This window comes from Ranitomeya variabilis, chromosome 3 (genome assembly GCF_051348905.1).
Source record: "Ranitomeya variabilis isolate aRanVar5 chromosome 3, aRanVar5.hap1, whole genome shotgun sequence".
NCBI classification, from domain to species: domain Eukaryota; kingdom Metazoa; phylum Chordata; class Amphibia; order Anura; family Dendrobatidae; genus Ranitomeya; species Ranitomeya variabilis.
The window spans coordinates 717,685,555-717,705,024 of NC_135234.1; the positions used below are offsets into that span (position 1 = coordinate 717,685,555).

The 19,470-nt window shown below is 43.6% G+C and overlaps 1 protein-coding gene across 3 annotated transcripts in view; it reads right to left on the minus strand.

Annotated features, from left to right (window-relative positions):
- The window catches only part of SPATA13 (spermatogenesis associated 13), a 75,397-nt gene that overhangs the window by 18,465 nt on the left and 37,462 nt on the right, over positions 1–19,470 (minus strand). For 2 of the 3 annotated variants that reach the window (XM_077298321.1, XM_077298322.1), the window contains 2 exons: positions 17,242–17,386; positions 1,555–1,691 (listed from right to left, as the gene is read on the minus strand). In XM_077298321.1, the coding sequence (XP_077154436.1) occupies positions 1,555–1,691; positions 17,242–17,386 (282 nt within the window). Of the gene's footprint in view, positions 1–1,554; positions 1,692–11,281; positions 11,493–17,241; positions 17,387–19,470 lie in introns of those variants that run through there. The other variant, XM_077298323.1, reaches the window with a different exon arrangement.

Here is a 19,470-nt window from a genome sequence, read left to right on the forward strand (position 1 = left end):
ACAGGACAATAGGCAAGCAAATTGGTGAGAAGGCAACAACTGTTGGCACAAATATTAGAAAATGGAAGAAACACAAGATGACTGTCAATTTTTCTCAGTCTGGGGCTTCATGCAAGATCTCGCTTCGTGGGGTAAGGATGATTCTAAGAAAGGTCAGGAATCTGCCCAGAACTACAAGGGACGACCTGGTCAATGACCTGTGACCAGTCTCAAAACACTATCGTTAGTAACACACTATGCCGACGTGGACTAAAATCCTGCAGGGAACGCATAGTCCCTCTGCTCATGCCAGCAAATGTTCAGGCCCATTTGAAGTTCCCCAATGACCATCTACATCAGTGTTTCCCAAACTCCAGGCCTCACGGACCCCACTGGTCATGTTTTCAGGATTTCCTTAGTATTGCACAGGTGGTGGAAGTTTCATCAAGCCCTCAGGAATTCTCTCACCTGTGCAACACTATGGAAATCCTGAAAACATGACCTGTGGGGTCCGTGAGGACTGGAGTTTGTTAAACACTCATCTACATGATCCAGAGGAGGCATTGGAGGAGGTCATGTGGTCAGATGAGACGAAAATAGAACTTTTTGGTATGAACTCCACTTGCCGTGTTTTGAGAAAGAGGAAAGAGAAAAAGAAAGAGAAAGAGGATGAGTACATTCCCAAGAACACTGCCCCGTGAAGCATGGTGGGGGAAACATATTTTGGGGGTGCTTTTCTGCAAAGAGGAAAGGGTGACTGCACTGTATTGAAGGGAGGATGGATGGGGTCATGCATCGCGAGATTTTGGCCTACAACCTCCTTCCCTCAGTAAGAGTATTGAAGATGGGTCGTGACTGGATCTTCCAGCATGACAATGACCTAAGCACACAGTCAAGACAACTAAGGAGTGGCTCTGTTAGAAGCATTTCAAGGTCCTGAAGTGGCCTAGCGAGTCTCCAGCCCTGAACCCAATAGAAAATATTTGGAGAGAGTTGAACCTCAAACGTTGCCCAGTGACAGCCCTGAAACCTGAAAGATCTGGAGAAGATCTGTATGAAGAGTGTGCCAATATCCCTGCTGCATTGTGTGCAAACTTGGTCAAAAACTAGAGGAAACGTCTGACCTCTGTAATTGAAAATAAAAGGTTTCAATACCAAATATTAAGTTTTGTTTTCTACTGTATTACATACTTATTTAATGCAATAAAATGCAAATTTATTATCTAAAAACCATACAATGTGATTTTTGGATTTTTTTAAAGTTTCTGTCTCTGACAGTTGAAGTGTATGTACGATAAAAACCTCTCCATTCTTTGTTGGTGGGAAAACTTGCAAAATCGGCAGTGTATCAAATACTTATTTTCCCCACTGTATCAAGAAAATCATTATGGCTGCAGATTATACTACATTCGATGCAACCATACTATTAAACTCATAAAAGCAAATCCAATTTTAAATACTCCTTTCTTTACTAGTTTTATAAATGACACACAGTAGAAGTTTTGGATTGGTGCCCAAGAGTATCAAACAAAAACATCCCGTTACAATCTTCTATCACAATACACTATTATCTACCTCATTGATGGCCAGCTGCTCCCCTCCTGGCTGTAGATATCTTGGACTGGCTTGGTAGCGATCATCAAAGCTGTACTCCTCCTCGCTGCCATTGTCATCGACCAAAGTCGTAGACTCTGCTCCTCCATCAGTAGAGACTACAGAAGAACCATACAATAAATAAGTGACTATCGTGGAAAAGGTTTCCAATCTGGCTTCAAGTTCTGTTCACTTGGCATATGTGAGGCTCACGGATAATTCCTAAAAGTCAGCACAGTTATGAAGAGAGGCAAGACTTGATCACATTGACTTTCTAGTCAAGCACCTTCACACTGGTGATCCTGTATAACAGCCGAAACTGCACCATGAAGTCCCGGACACATACATACAGATAGGAGGGCTGTCTAGATTAATTCTCTATGGTGTGCTTTCTGTAGGTTAAGAAATAATCAACTTTAAGAATACAATGGTGATCTCAAATAGTCAAATTGTTGACTGTAATTTTGTTAAAAAAATGATGGCAGAGCATGAAGGCCCCATTCATGTTAGACAAATGTTGGCCCAAACCCGACAATATACTTTAGATGGATTAAGCGACAGTTTAATGTGTATGAGGGCCCTGGACAACTGATAATTGCAGGAGATGTTGATCGTGTCAGATATCAGATTGCCGATCACTTTGTTCTCCTTGAGATAAGCTGTCGCGAGTGAGGTCTGATGATGGCCTTCTCATAGAAAATACAGGAGCACTTGATGGCTGTCGGCCAAGCGATCTTCTGACAACCACCTAAAGTGTGTATGGTCTAATTTAGCTATCTAAAGACTTTCAACACTTTTATATAAAACAAAGCCCTGTGTATTGTATGGTCTACATATCTGTATTAAATACCTTCTCTAAGTAAAGTTCTCCATGATAAAGTACATAGGATTTGGACCAACCATTAAGGCCGAAAAAGAAACTACTCCCTACTACAGTACTTTACTGGATATTTCTTGAAGGGCATCCAAACATAGAAGTTGCACCAGGGCCCCATGCGAAAGTGGGCCTCCAGGGCTCAGCACCCTTAAGTAGAGATCCTCGCCAGACAAGGTTTTAAATTACAAGCTATGCCTGGTTTACCCCATTCAGATGAGGCCTGGTTCGGCACATGGAGAGGCAGGACACTAGTGATAGGGACCATCCATAATTCGGTACACCTTGATGTGGTTGGATGGCTTTTATGCTCTTTGATCAAAAAATGCAAAATAATTACCTTACATTATAAACGTTTACAGCAATAGTGGAGTTTACGTATTCATTAAATCGCAATCAGATTTTTATTATAATCGACAAGATAATCCTAACTTGGAGATTCAACTACGACTATTCAGTATTCTAAATCACATTAATGCACATTCGGCTCAGGAAAACATGCATCTTAATGTTTATGGAGGAGGAAGGGGGCGGCCTAAATAAATATCAAATCTACAAAGCCTGGTTTACAATAGACCCTGAGGACTTCCATACACATTAATCAGAAAACAGAAGCTGCTGCCATCTTCTAATTTATAATCCGCCTCGAGGTCCATTTAGACAAGCGAGTGTTCATGGGACGTTCATTCCTGATTATTGGCAGTTGTGTATATGCTGGCCATCACCCAACAATGGAGCAAAGAACTTTCTTTGGGAGATTAGACCTTCTATGTCAACATGAAAATCAGAGTTAACGGCAGTCGATAACATGCTGCTGTATAGGGGCAGAATGATAGTAAAAGGGGCTTTTCTGGTCCAATCAGCCTGTGTAAACCAGTCAGTAAACAACCACCGATTGACTTGTATATAGTGGATTGCGTTCAAGAACAGGTTGAAATTCACCCATCTAAGTGAGCCATTAGTATAAAGTTCTCTGGGGATTTAATTTAGTGTAAGAGCCACAAGACGGAAACTAAAACATGAACATATCTAAGATTATCTAAGTCAGTGTTTCTCAACTCCAGTCCTCAAGACCCCACAACAGGTCATGTTTTCAGGATTTCCTTAGTATTGCACAGGTGAGAATTCCATCACCTGCAATACTAAGGAAATCCTGAAAACATGACCTGTTGTGGGGTTTTGAGGACTAGAGTTGAGAAACACTGATCTAAGTGGAAGGGGGCCTTAAAGGGAATCTGTCAGTAGGTTTTTGCTCCCCCATCTGGAGAGTAGCATGATGTATGAGGCAGAAACTCTGATTCCAGTTTTGTATAACTTACTTGATTCGCTTTGGCAGTTTTGATCAACTTGGTTTTATCTGTTGCACATCTCCCGATTCTCTGAATGTGGAGCTCTGTATAACCCCTCCCACACCACTGATTGGCTGCTTTCTACAATATGCATAGGCAGAAAGCTGCCAGTCAGTGGTGGGGGGCATGGCTGGCCTTCATGGCAGCAGGTTTACTAATCCTACTAATCCTCTAGTGGTAATAACTTGCTCATAACACAACGATTTTATTAAAACTACAGGAAGCAGCCCAGTGACATCTCTGGAATCAGGGTCTCTACCCCTACATTATGCTGCTGTCAGATTAGGTAGTTTAAGCCAAGTTTGAGAGCAAAGATTTTGGTGAGCAGCCTACTATCTTATGTGTATGAGGGCCTCTACACAGATGATCCTTTTGTGTTGACGGGAAATAAGCCACTGCAAGAGATGTAATACAGAATGGATCGTTTGGCCAACAGCCCTCTCCCCAACTCTACCATACACAGGAACACTCGGCCAAATCCTCCTATATTCTCTGTGAAAGAGCAGATGACAAAATCTTCTGGCGGTGGCTTTTCTCCTGGAGCACACAAAGATCAACAGTCGGGAACGCTAAAGCATTGACTGGATGTCCCCATATACATTGGATTGTCAGATGCAGCCGATGTTAGTCAAACATTTGTACGAGCCTTTACACCCTTTATCCATTAAAAACGTGCACACTTGGCTAAAATGTGCATGGATGTGTATGGGGGTTGTGCGAGAAAAGATGTCCACAGAATAAAGGTTGGCCAACAGCTGTCTAAAATCTATGTCCAACTTTTTGTGAACCACTCCTGATGTTACTTATGTCCACACACATCTATGAACCAATCTCCAGCTCAGACCGACAAGAGATCAGTTTTCTGGAGTTTAAGTTCACACCGGGCGTTTTTTTATGCAAATATTCAGCTGCGTTTTACAGAACCAGCAAAGTCTATGAGATTTCAGAAATCTCCCGCACACAGCTTGGTTTTTTGCTTTTCAGTATTTTGCGCTTTGCATGGTTTGTTGCACAATGGAGCATGCTGTTTCTTACAGCGTTTTTTTCAGCATTTTTCACCCATTGAAATGAATGGGTGGTGAAAAATTGCTGAAAAAAAATGCACCAAAAACGCAGGTATCAGGTTTTGCTGCTTTTTTGTGCCAAAACCTGATTCTATAGAATAGGACTTTTTTTTCCCAACACTAAACTTTATCAGCATGCAAAAACCGCAGCAAAAAATGCAGCAAAACCCAAGAAAAACATGCTTTTTTCTGCAGCGTCTTTCCTGCCAAGAGATCAGGTTTTGCTGAAGAAAAAAAATTGCTGAAAAAATATCTAGTGTGAACACACCCTAAACAGTTCCATCTACATCACAAGGTATAAAACAATTTCTGTCCATGGCACATGGGGATTTAGAAGAAGTGACCGTACTTTGGTCACGTCAGCATTCATATATTAGTGCATGATGCAAATATCTTCAGCATCTGCTTGGTGGGATCCTTTTATTACTACCATAAGATACCGGAGGACGCTTTTTGTCTGTGTCGTGAGGATACATGAATATGATGATCAAAGCCTGCACTAGGCTAATATTCACCCACTATGTCAGAGGAATCTGTTGATCTGTGCACACAGAAGGAGAGACAAGAGCACACAATGAAAATGTTGGTTGCAGTAATTATTATGGTAAATAGGAGAAATGCGTCATTTTTGATTGATCCTTGATTGCTTCATGTCTAGCTTGACATTCTCAGAAACCACATTAAAAATAGCAAAATAATCGGAAGTCATTAAAAAGATAATATGTTCCGTATAATATTCTATTTTCCTGTCCTGTGCAATCCTGCGTTATCCTGTGCAGTACTTCTCCTCTCCTGTGATGGCGCTACAGGAAAACTGAACACTTGCTGTAATTCCTTACAGATCACAACTGATCGCTGAAGGTGCAGTTATTACCATGAGTTTTTTCTAACCAGCCCCTTTAATACCTTCTTACAGAACTCACCGTAATAATAATGTATTATTGCACACACACTTCGATCTGCTTCATAGCGGTCGCGGCCCGGTACTGCATATCACGTCCGCCCTCTATTGATTCAACTAGCGGGAGAACGTGGCTGCTGATAAGATGATGGAGCTGGGCACTTCCAACCACCACCGGCACCGGGAACAGTTGATCTGCGGGTGTACCGGGTGTCACGCCCCCCCCACTGATCAGATATTGAGGACTTATTCCAAGAATAAGCCATCAATGTATAAAGTCCCAGACAGTCCCTTTAAGCTTGTTTTTTAAAAAATCTCAACACATTTAAAAGGACAAGACAAAAATACCTTTACTAATTTTGACCTGACAATCCCGTTCCATTTACAGCTATTCTTATTATTATTATTATTATTATCAGTATTCTTACTGACCATCGATACACAGGCACGCTCACTTTGGCGGAGTGTGCATGTGTTTTAGGAGCAAATCCCTGTCAGACCTCTGATGGAAGCCTATTTCCAGTTAGAACATACACTTGGGAGAGTGTCTTGAGGGGCAAAGTCGGAATCCACTACACACATAAGATGGCCGATCCTGTAGAACAATTTTGGTTTTAATTTATTGTGTATGGGAGCCTTAAGATCCATCCATAAGACCTTAAAGAGGACCTGTAAGTTGCGCAAATAGAAAAAGTTCAATACCTTGGATGAATCCCTGAGATTCCCCGATTCTCCAACTCTTTCACGTTTTTTCCTACACCACTTCATTGCAGAGATATTCACATTTGTTTTTTTCTGATATACTGTATGTGAAATCTCTATTTGCAGCTCAACTGGAGGTTTCTTCAGAATCTTCTCTGGGGGCGTGCGCTTTTACCACTCCTTCCCAGACATTATTGATCACAGCAACAGCAGATATAGCAGTCTGAGACACTGCTGAACTGTGATTGGCAGCATCTGTACGGAATGGGTAAAAGTGCACGCCCCCAGCGAAGACTCCAAAGAAATTGCCAGTTGAACTGCAAGCAGAGATTTCACATGGTGCGCTTCAAGTCCTAAAGAAACAAATGTGAGTATTTCTGCAATGGAGTGACGCAGCACAAAAGCGGAAAAGAATCAGTTGACCTCAGGAATTTTTCGAAAGTATTTAGCTCATTTTTTTTTTTTTTAGCAAGTGACAGATCTTCTTTAATGTTAACATAGATTTAGAAACTGGAGCCAATGAAGAAATACACCTGCTTGTAATGTATGGACAATGTATGTGTGGCACCCCAGGAGTTCAGGTACCACAGTGGTATTGCCTTCCTCTCGGGTGGTGATCTAGGGTGATGCCATGCCTGGAAACGAGGAGAATCCCTTTGGCAGGTAAGCTTTACATTCAACACGTTCTAACTCCAGGCCAGAAGGGGGAGCTCTGAACCCAGTTTAAAGGAACTTCCCTATATACATTCTTGTCTGGAGGAGGAGTTAGTTAGTCTGTAGCAGACAAGAGACAGTGAAGGAGCACAGGAGAGATCAGGAGCTGGAGGAGAGCTGCGAGTGGGCTCTCTTCTAAGCTAGAGCGCAGAAACCGGGCACTGGGAGCCCGAGGTCATGAGGAACTACAAGTTCCACGGCAGAACCAGAGGGCAGGAAACTGAAAGTGACTTGTCCACATTATACCTGAGGTACAGCAACATCCAGAGCCCGGAGTCCCCGTGAATAAAGACCCCAAGGAAATGGCTCAAGTTGCCTACTGTGCAGGTACTGTCCCAGGACAGTGAGGAATGAGGACCTTGTAGGGAAGCCACAGGCAGCAAGGGACTATCAGTCAGCGCACAGTGGAAGGCTACCAATCTGACATGACCAAGGGGGTTCAATCCATTTCTCGGCTGCCTGGACTCCGTCACCTGTTGCCAGTACCCTAGACTGAAACTGACTGCCAACAGTAAACCAGGTAAAAACATTGCATCCCTGTGTCCTCTGTTTATTCTGGCACTACACCACTCTGGCCAAATACATCGGGAGCCCTGGGGACCCCGCTTTACCTGTGGGAAGCGACACCATCTTTGCTTCAGCACCCTCGCCCCCAGAGGACCCCTTTTAAGCAGCGTCGGTCACCCTAACAGAGTAACACAGGTGGTGTCACAAACTTTTATTATTTTCACATCCCCTTTAAAGACTATCCCTTTTACTTGGTCCACAAAAAAAAGCTTGAAAGAATCACTATTACTTTCTATTGTGAATCAACTTTGATGTCCAAATAACCAACTAACCGTTTCCTGCTGTTGATCAATGGTGTGTATCCAAAAAAAGCCTTCCCTCCAGAAATTCAGGCAGATTGGATTTTGACAGCGTCCTAATCAGGGGAATACAGCCCATTCATTCATTAGGGGTTAATGACAAGACTGAGGTGCGAGGAGACAATTGGATTAGCTCCAAGCTAATGGACAGGCAGCAACAATGTCAGACAGGGGCCCATCAGTAACCAACTCCAGGGCTCCAGTTTTTACCTACATGCAAATGTGACATTGTCCTCAATCACAAATTTATAGATCAATGAACTGGGTAGATTGGTAAATGAATAAGATGCTGAATTTGTACATAGTGATTCAAGTATATTGTGCCAAGTACTGGTGGGTGGTCCACTCATGCACAGGGGCCCACCGGAGGATTCTCCTGTTCTCCTGTGTGCCAGTCCAACCCTGGGTAGCAACAGAGCAATAGATCTTCGGCCTGAAATTTGACTATTCTCAATAGTTCAAAAGTTTCTATGTAACCTTCAAAACGGACCCCCGACAAAGACTTCTCACTGCATGACTAAGTGCAATGTGCCACCTGCAGCTGTAATATCAGCCATGAGAGGTGTGAAGCCAAATGCCTCGCACGTGCCTCGTAGAGCAGATGCCGTGAAAACCATTTGTTCCACTTCATTTCTACCTGCAGAAAAGATGCCACCGGGGATCATTTGTGGAGATACGAGACCCAGTCTGGCAGTAGCTCAGTAATGAGCGCTCGGCGCACCGCACCCGGGATTATGGATTGCTTCCTAATTCTCTATGGAGCACATCTGTCAGGAAGCTCATGATCCCCACATTCTCAATATTACAATGCCTAAAATGCTGTATTTTATTAATTTATTAAAGGGAACCTGTCACCACGTTTTTGGAAGATGGGATAAAAATAGCGTTAAATAGGGGCAGAGGTGGGCGTTACATTAGTGTGTGTGTTATGCGTTTATTACCCACCTAAGTTGCCGAAATAACTTTGCAAAGTCTCCGTTTTCGCCTGTCAATCAGGCTGGTCAGGTCGCATGGGCGTTGTCTTCCCCCAGATTTGGCGTAGTTTTCCGTTGGTGGCGTAGTGGTGTGCGCATGCCCAAAGTCCGGAATCCTCTTCCAGGGGATTTAAAATAGCGCGGTGTTCGTTATTGCATTGGTGATCGGTGGGCGCGGCCATCTTCCTTTGGCCGCGCGTGCGCAGAAGCGGCGCTCTGCTGGCCGCGGCTTCAGGAAAATGGCCGCCGCGATATCCATCTGCGCACGCGCGGCATCCCGCGGCCATTTTCCTGAAGCCGCGGCCAGCAGAGCGCCGCTTCTGCGCACGCGCGGCCAAAGGAAGATGGCCGCGCCCACCGATCACCAATGCAATAACGAACACCGCGCTATTTTAAATCCCCTGGAAGAGGATTCCGGACTTTGGGCATGCGCACACCACTACGCCACCAACGGAAAACTACGCCAAATCTGGGTGAAGACACCACGCCCATGTGACCTGACCAGCCTGATTGACAGGCGAAAACGGAGACTTTGCAAAGTTATTTCGGCAACTTAGGTGGGTAATAAACGCATAACACACACACTAATGTAACGCCCACCTCTGCCCCTATTTAACGCTATTTTTATCCCATCTTCCAAAAACGTGGTGACAGGTTCCCTTTAACTAGTGTAAAATTAAAATAGTAGTGGATTAACAGTATATTAACAGTAGTGGATGACGTATATGTTGTTATATTATTTTAAGGGGTTGTCTATCAATACAAAAAAAAAAAAAAAAAAATTATATATATATATATATATATATATATATATATATATATATATATATATATATATATATATATATATATACACATACACACATATATACATATATATACACACACACACATACACACACAGTACGCATACATATATTTTCATGTCAATAGCACCTTTAGAAATATAATTACTTATAAAGTTGGTGATATGTTCAATACTTATGTCACCTGCTGTATATATGTCACTGTTCTCCTGAGTCTGGAGTTATTTTCCTTTCATTTCTGTGCCTCTCCCTTCCCAGTATATAAATCTAGTCTTGTTAGACAAAGGGGCATGGTCATCAACTTCACTGTGGGAGTTGCATTGAGTCCACACCCACTTGACTAACAAGACCAGATTTATATACATAAGGACCATATCTCAGGAACGGAGAGGCGCAGGAAGAAAGGAAAAACAATATAAGATTCGGGAGAACAGCGACATTTAGACCAAGTAAAAAAAAAATAACATTCATGACACGTGACAGCGCCTCTTTAAGTGCAATAATTGCATACAAAGCGGCTGACAATTTCACAGGCTGAATACCCATCACTTGAGTCTATCAGTGCTGCTGACAGAATACAGACTGCAGTAAAACAGGAGCCTGATGTATGATAGATGATGAATTAGACATCCCCCACCGCCTTGTACATCATCATTATTGGATGGCTAGGGGATAAAGTTCATCTTAATTTTAGGAATTTCCAAACATATTCTTTATAAAATAAAAAATAATAATTTTACTTATATAGTGCAAACATATTGTGCAGCACTTTATAATTCTTTAAAGGTTTGAGAAATATAGTAAAATGTATCTGCGGCTAGCTCCTGTGGATAGCAATGCAGCCTGGCAGTGCTGGGGCCCTGGGTTCAAATCCCACCAAGGACAGCATCTCCAAGGAGTTTGTATGCTCTCCCCGTGTCTGCTGGGTTTCCTCTGGGTTCTCCGGTTTCCTCCACATCCAAAAGACATACTGACAGGGAATTTAGACTGTGAGCCCCAATGAGGACAGTGATGATAATGTCTGTAAAGCGCTGGGGAATTTGTGGTGCTATATGAGTAAAATAAATAAATATTCATTCATTTTTGGGCTCTGCAATATTCTGGCCAAGGAGCCGGTTACTTCACAATTTATCATACGCTTACAATTCTTCAGATTCCCAATAATGCACCAGGGAAAGACTTAAAAGCGTGCAGACATCTGGACTTTCCTGAATAATGTGGATATGAAATCTGGAATTAGAACAGTAATGGATTCTCCTCTTCCCTTTCTGTAGAGCGAGCTGTTCCCTGCAGTAACGCAAAGCTCAAATCCTAATCCCGGTTTCTGGCTCCCGCCGGCTGTCTGCAGTGCCTCCATGTGCAGCACATATCAGCAGAGCCCACATCCCAAGTACCCGAATTCCCGTCTACCCCAACTACTTCCCAAAAGGCAGACAGACACCAGCATCCGCACACCTACCCGTATGAAGACTTTCCAGGCTCCAGAATCGTGCCATTTCCCCTCTGGCCACCATGCTTTTATAGGAAAAGTAGTAAAAAAATGCACAAAACTAAGCTAAAAACAAATATACAGCAGGTACAAAAAAAGGGGAAAGACGCTCAGTCAACATGAGAGGCTGCTGCCACAAGCCGGCTGTGGAAAGAGCTTATTCATTGCCTCCATCCTCCACGCCTGCAGCTCAGGCCAGACACTAGGAGGGAACTGACAGATCAACATTATGTGCTGCTGCAAATTTGGCTGCTAAAATGACGACACCGTGGGGTACCCTTAGGGAGGAAGCGAAAACACTAAACATCAATATGAATGCAGTCTACGAGCCGGCTCTGCTGCCAACCGAACTATAAAGCGTAAGGAGCCGGAGATGAACTCCTAGCATCATCGGCATCCACTTCAAGATATATTTTAAAGTTTAGATTTTTTAATTGGTTTTAAGGGTTTTTGTTATTTTTATGCCTTCAAAGAGATATTTTGCATTTCATAGGTAGGATATTGAAAGAAAGAAGCGCACGCAGTGCCAAAACCGTAGTGATGAGCGAACGTGCTCTGATAAGGTGTTACCGGAGCATGCTCGGTGCTAACCGGGTGAGTTCGGCGTGCTCGAAAAATATGCTCGAGTTCCCCAACCTGCATGTCTCGCGGCTGCTCCCTGACCTTACTCTTATATTCAACTGCCGCAGTCTTCACGCTTTATCACCGCCGCTCCCATCAGTCTCCAGTAGTTTGTCACCTACCAGATCGTTCCAGTGTTTCATGGAGTGAGCCGTAGCTCACAACTATATAAGTCCACGAGAGCCTCGTCCTGGCCTCGCCCTGGCATTGTTCTATTGTTCTAGCCTTGTTCTGGCCTCGCCCTGGGATCATTCTAGCCTCGTCCTGGCATCGTTCTAGCCTCGTCCTGCCATCGTTCTAGCCTCGTCCTGCCATCGTTCTAGCCTCGTCCTGCCATCGTTCTAGCCTCGTCCTGCCATCGTTCTAGCCTCGTCCTGCCATCGTTCTAGCCTCGTCCTGCCATCGTTCTAGCCTCGTCCTGCCATCGTTCTAGCCTCGTCCTGCCATCGTTCTAGCCTCGTCCTGCCATCGTTCTAGCCTCGTCCTGCCATCGTTCTAGCCTCGTCCTGCCATCGTTCTAGCCTCGTCCTGCCATCGTTCTAGCCTCGTCCTGCCATCGTTCTAGCCTCGTCCTGCCATCGTTCTAGCCTCGTCCTGCCATCGTTCTAGCCTCGTCCTGCCATCGTTCTAGCCTCGTCCTGGCATCGTTCTAGCCTCGTCCTGGCATCGTTCTAGCCTTGTTCTGGCCTCATCCTGGCCTCGTTCTGGTTCTCATGGACTTGCATTGGGAGGTTGTGATGTAATTTCTGACGTCCGGACAGTCAGAAGTTGCGGTCACCAGATGTCACCGCAGAACCAGAGTGGTGCCAGAAAAAAAAAATGAAGACGCCAGAGGGCGAGTATAAGATTGGATGTAGGGACCTTTCATTAGAAGCACCACTCCAGCGCCAGAATAATAATAATAAAAAAAAAAAAAAGCTTGAGTGTTTTTCTTTTCTTTAAACGAAGTTTAAATAGACTGAACATATGCAAAGACATGTCAATACAGCTTGCTGTGCATATGTTCATTCTTTATTGCTTTTTCAGGCAGGTTCTAGGCAGAATCCACCTGAAAAGATGAACAGACATAAGCACATACCCTTAAACCCAAATCATTTATCTAATTACCCTTAAAATAAAATCTAATGAATCCATGCCTTTAGTAAACGAAAACGCTGCTCCGTTGCAGAGACATCCACTTTAGGAATTATATGCAAATGAGACTGGAAGTGCTGTGGGCAGGAGGGAGCACTTCCACTGCCTCGACTCTCTGCTCCATTCTCAGCCTAATTCCGCCCTCCATTAAGTGATTGACAGTTATCACTGGTGCAGCATGTTGGGCAGAGTTAGGCTGTGGTCACACTATCAGTATTTTACCTCAGCATCTGTAAGCCAAAACCAGGAGTGGTTGATAAATACAGAAGTGGTGACGTGTTTCTATTATATTTTTCATGTGTTCCTCTCCTGGTTTTGGCTTACAGATACTGATGTAAAATACTGATAGTGTGGTCGTAGCCTTAGACTCAGTATGGAGCAGAGAACTGTGGCAATAAGTGCTCCCTCCCGCCAAGAGCACTTCAAGCCTCATTTGCATATAGCTTCTAAAGTGGATTTCTACTCCACTAGGTGATGCACATGCTATATAACTGTCATCAGATAGAACCTATTTAAACATTTTCAGAGGGTTCTCCCCTCCGTCATAAAGAGAAGCTTTTGCACTCAAGGACTCCAGGCTAATACATCACCGACATGTAAAATTACATTTCCCCTGAATCAGCAACTCCAAAGCCAGCAAATGGCTGGCTGCAGCGCCCTCTGGTGACGGGGGCAGTTTGCCAGGGATTTCTGTATTCAATAAGGGTTGGAAGACTCCCCCTTTAACTCAGACATAGGTTTGGAAGTGAAAGAAAGTCTGACAATGAAGATTTCAACCACAAAGCAGATGTACAAAATACAATTTACTCAGAATTGCTATAGACCAGGAGCACATTGCTTAATAACTAATCTGCAAACATTATTTCTTTTACAGTGAACCCAATAGACGCCTGGCAAAAAGCATTGACTGATAGACGACGAGACTTAAAACTGTATAGCTTAGTATATATATATATATATATTAGACTGTGGCCCGATTCTAACGCATCGGGTATTCTAGAATATGCATGTCCCCGTAGTATATGGACAATGATGATTCCAGAATTCGCGGCAGACTGTGCCCGTCACGGATTGGTCGAGGCAACCTTTATGACATCATCGTCGCCATGGCAACCATTATAACATCTACGTCGATACTGTGCCCGTCGCTGATTGGTCGAGGCTGCCAGGCCTCGACCAATCAGAGACGCGGGATTTCCATTACGACATCATCGTCGCCATGCTGTGCCCGTCGCTGATTGGTCGAGGCCTGGCGGCCTCGACCAATCAAAGACGCGGGATTTGCAGGACAGACAGACAGACGGAAAAACCCTTAGACAATTATATATATACTAGACTGTGGCCCGATTCTAATGCATCGGGTATTCTAGAATATGCATGTCCCCGTAGTATATGGACAATGATGATTCCAGAATTCACGGCAGACTGTGCCCGTCGCTGATTGGTCGAGGCAACCTTTATGACATCATCGTCGCCATGGCAACCATTATGACATCTACGTCGATACTGTGCCCGTCGCTGATTGGTCGAGGCGAATTCACGGCAGACTGTGCCCGTCACTGATTGGTCAAGGCAACCTTTATGACATCATCGTCGCCGTGCTGTGCCCGTCTCTGATTGGTCGAGGCCTGGCGGCCTCGACCAATCAGAGACGCGGGATTTCCAGGACAGACAGAAAGACAGACAGACAGACAGACAGACAGACAGACAGACAGACAGACAGACGGAAAAACCCTTAGACAATTATATATATAGATATATAAAATGTTTTTTTTCTCCCTTGCTCCACTGTCACAAGTGGGGCTCCACAACTAAAATACTGTTCCCCTTAATATTTAATATTGTGCTCCAACTTGTACCACTCAGGATGGAAGGCCAATGTATTTTTACTTTCCCTTAAAGGGAACATGTCAATAGGACCAACCTCCCCATGCCATCTACATGGGCACGTAAGTCATAGAAAGTGGAGTCAAATGGTACCTTAATATCTGTAATCCGTTGAATGTTTCCTGAGAAATCTAGGTTTTTCAAATATGTAAATGAGCGGAAAAGATCTGTAAAGAAGATCTTAAGGTACCTTCACACGAAACGATATCGCTAGCGATCCGTGACGTTGCAGCGTCCTGGCTAGCGATATCGTTTCGTTTGACACGCAGCAGCGATCAGGATCCTGCTGTGATGTCGCTGGTCGCTGAATAAAGTCCAGAACTTTATTTGGTCGTCCGATCGCCGTGTATCGTTGTGTTTGAAAGCAAAAGCAACGATACCAGCGATGTTTTACACTGGTAACCAGGGTAAACATCGGGTTACCAAGCGCAGGGCCGCGCTTAGTAACCCGATGTTTACCCTGGTTACCAGCGTAAAAGTAAAAAAAACAAACAGCACATACTTACATGCGTCCCCCAGCGTCTGCTTCCCGGCCCTAAAAGTGAAAGTGAAAGCACAGCGGTGACGTCACCGCTGTGCTGTTAGGGCCGGAGCTCAGTCAGTGTCAGGAAGCAGACGCTGGGGGACGCACGTAAGTATGTGCTGTTTGTTTTTTTTTACTTTTACGCTGGTAACCAGGATAAACATCGGGTTACTAAGCGCGGCCCTGCACTTAGCAACCCGATGTTTACCCTGGTTACCCGGGGACCTCGGCGTCGTTGGTCGCTGGAGAGCGGTCTGTGTGACAGCTCTCCAGCGATCAAACAGCGACGCTGCAGCGATCGGCATCGTTGTCGCTATCGCTGCAGCGTCGCTTCGTGTGAAGGTACCTTTACTCTGACACAGATCTTTTCAGCTCATTTACATATTTGAAAAACATAGATTTCTCAGGAACCATTCAGTGGTTTACATTGTCAAGGATTCATTTGATCCAGCTTCCTATGACCTACATGTCAATGTTCACGGCTTAGAATGGTTGATCCTACGGACAGATGCCCTTTAACCTTTTTTTACATGACACTTGATCCAAACCTCCAGCGTCTTAATTGCCTGCACTGTAGTTTGTTGGGAGAAACTGCATTTGTTCTGTCTACACAATAGCAAAGGAGATGGAGCTAAAGAGTTCTGGAAAACCCACAACTACTTCACTCTTCCGAGACCCCATACTAGCAGCATGGCCGGCACATACGGAATGCACTCGTGTCTTACAAGGGTGGAGAAGTCCTACCAATGCCATTTCAATATGTGGTGGGTAGATCTCACAAGGTGGGAGGGTAGTAGTTGTTGGCACCTCTTGAAGAAACCCAAAAAATTGTGTTAACGCTGACTAAACATACAACTTCCATATTTATGCAGTTCAGCTTCAGACAACAACTCATGCTAGGAATTATGATTAGAATAAGTTAATCTGGTATTTTTGGTAATAATTTTATATTCTAGTGGCATTTTACCATTACTTTCTCACAGTACATTTGTATTTTTTGAACTGCACTAGTGCGGTAAAAAAGCTTCCGCCTACACATATATGTGACATTAATTATGACAACACATATGTTGGGAGAAGGCTTGAGCAACAGAAAATTACCGTAAGTCCATGTGATTGGGCACATTGCGTGTAGAGGGGACCAAGCATTATGTGACTTATAGTGAGAGCAGTGGATCGGTACATGATTAAAGAAGCCCTCCTCCATCAATGTTTTTATCCTCTTAATATATTGCAGTCACCATATTATACAGCACTGTGTACTTACAATTGCTCATTCTGCCTTTCTACCCAGCGTATTCTTCTCTTTTCCATTAGGTCTATGACATCACGTGATTAATAACTGACTTGCTGAATCCTTCTAAGCTCTATGTAGACACAGGAGGTCAATTTTCCCTGTACGAGTGATGAGTCACTGCAAAAGTCCCTGGCAGGGGAAGAGGGGAGGGGAACAGCTGGGTCATGAGTTGAAGAGGGGAAAGATAAATTTCGGGACAAGAGACTTCCTGTTTCTACATAGAGCAGAGACGAGAGAGGAATAAGCAGTGTAGAAAGGTAAAATGAGCAATTGTAAGGACACAGTGCGATATAATATGATGACTGCAATATATTAAAAGAATAACTTTAATGGGAGGAAGAGGAGGGCTTATTTAAAAAACTATATTTACAAAAATACAAAATGTTCGGATGTAGTGTGATTAAAACAAAACTTCCAAAAACCCCTTTAAAAATAAAAAAAGGACAAAAATGAAGAGTAAAAACTTACTTTTAGAAATCCGTACAGTCCGCTTACGTCCAACTCTGTCAAGGCCAATGGGTGTGCTTTGTGAGAAGGCAAAGGGCCGTAAGCGAGCAGAGACAGCTTTGTATGGAGGCACTTTGTGTGAGGGAACAGGAGGACGAGGGATCGGCTACAAATGGGACAAAGATCAAAATGTATATGGTTAGTAGAAACATTAAACAAAATACGTAAACCTCAACCAAATCTCCACAATGTTGACCCCAATCAAGAAGTTTTCAGATGTAAAACTACACGAAACATTGCAAAAATTTTCACAACTTGTAATTGTGCAGAAATGTTGAGATTTTTAGCATTTTCTTATGTCAGTCGTGCCCGGCCAGGCCCATCCACCTTTGAAAGAGAGGCTTGAACTTAGTCACGAGGAGCGTGGCATGAGAGAGAGAGACGAAAAATCATCATCGTTTATGCCCAAAGTGCGGCGGAAATGACTACAGAAGTATACTCTAGTTACTGACTGGCGTAAATTCCTTGCCATGGCATGTAGCGGCTGAAAAATGCACAAAATTCATTAAGTGGACACTTCATCAAGACTGGCGTACAAAGTGAATCAAGGGTCTATATGTTCTATGAAACTTTACTTTTTTGTTTAGTTGAAGCACATGACAATGGTAGCGAATCATTGGCTGCAGCGGTGCCAGTAAAGCTAACACGACAATGCTGCGACGGTACATCATTTCTGCATCGGAGAAAACAAAGATCAGCGGGGACCAAGGGAACAGCAGGAAAGGAATGTACCGATCCTGTAGGAGAAAGTGACCAGTACTGCCTTCATGCTACTGAGGACAGGGTTGCATGCAATAAATTGTCCTGTGAGTGTGTGAGACAAGAAAGAAGAATGGCATTGTTCTTAGGGGGATGATGTACAAATCTATACATAATAACACTCATACAAAAATATCATTAAAAAAACCTGACATAGAATTAGTTATTCTTATGTAAAGATTGCATGCAGTTACAAGAAAGAGGATTGTTTTATTGAAATGATCCAAGTATCTCTATATAGAAAGTTACATAATCAGCAATTAAAGGGATTATTCGGGACTCTTTTTCTATGGGCCTTATGTTTCTTACTACCTGCCTGTTCTACCCGCCGCCGATCTCTGCCGGCTGAGAGCAGTCACAGACCACTCCTACTGGCGATTCTGCGGCATGTTGACAGAGCAGCTGCTTCCCTTCTGCTCTGCTCTGTTGACGAGGTGTGACTGCCAATGCAGTGATGACTGACAGCCGGCTCCCCGCAGCCTAACTGTGGGGAGCCAACTGACAATCAGCAGTCACACCTTGTCGACAGAGCAGCCTGGAAGAAGAAGAGCTGCTCTGTAGATGTGGAGCAGTAGAATCGCTGGCAGGAGTGTTTAGTGACCACTCTGAGCTGGCGCCGGGTGGAACAGGAAGGTAGTGAGCAACTACCTGCCTGGTAGTTCTTAGACCAATAGTAAAAAAAAAAAAAATAGTTCTGGAAAACCCCCTTAAGTCCAAGGGTGCATCGAAAATACCTCCATATCAGGGAACTACATTCACGTTAATTCTGTATTATACTTCTTTCATCAGGATTGGTCCCCGCATATTTTTTATATATAGGAAACATTTTTTTGTTTTGTCAGTTTTATTCACTGCTGATGTATAAAAATGGATTGCCATACAGATGAAAAACATGTTTTTATTTGGTGATGAAAATTGGACGATTTTTATATGGAGGGGAACTTCTCTTGCCACTTTCCTGTTCTCTTTCTAGAGGCAGTAATGGCAGAATTATACAAGGGAGCTGTAGTTCCTGTAACCTAAAGTGGAACATTACTTCCCCTCCCCGTCTACGATGATAATTGACTATACTGTACATGAATTTTTTTTCTGACCTTTCCAATTGGCGACACCAGGCCGAGAGGGACGGCATTTTTAATTTCACGCCATTTTAACTTTATTTACATCCTATAAAAGTGACATTCAAAATTTTCCGTGCAATCAATTCTACCATGAGAAGGCAACAATCATCGCTTACACAGGAAAAAATATCAGTACTAATATATATATAAAAAATATATAGATATTTATTTAAAGCTTTACTACTTTTTAGCGCTCATGTATTGTACACATTTGTGACAAGTGGTTATAGCCTGCATGTTTACTAGGTGCCATTATCCACCTGCTAACTGTCCAACTACCCCAGAAAACATGCATGTTCAGGTCGATCTA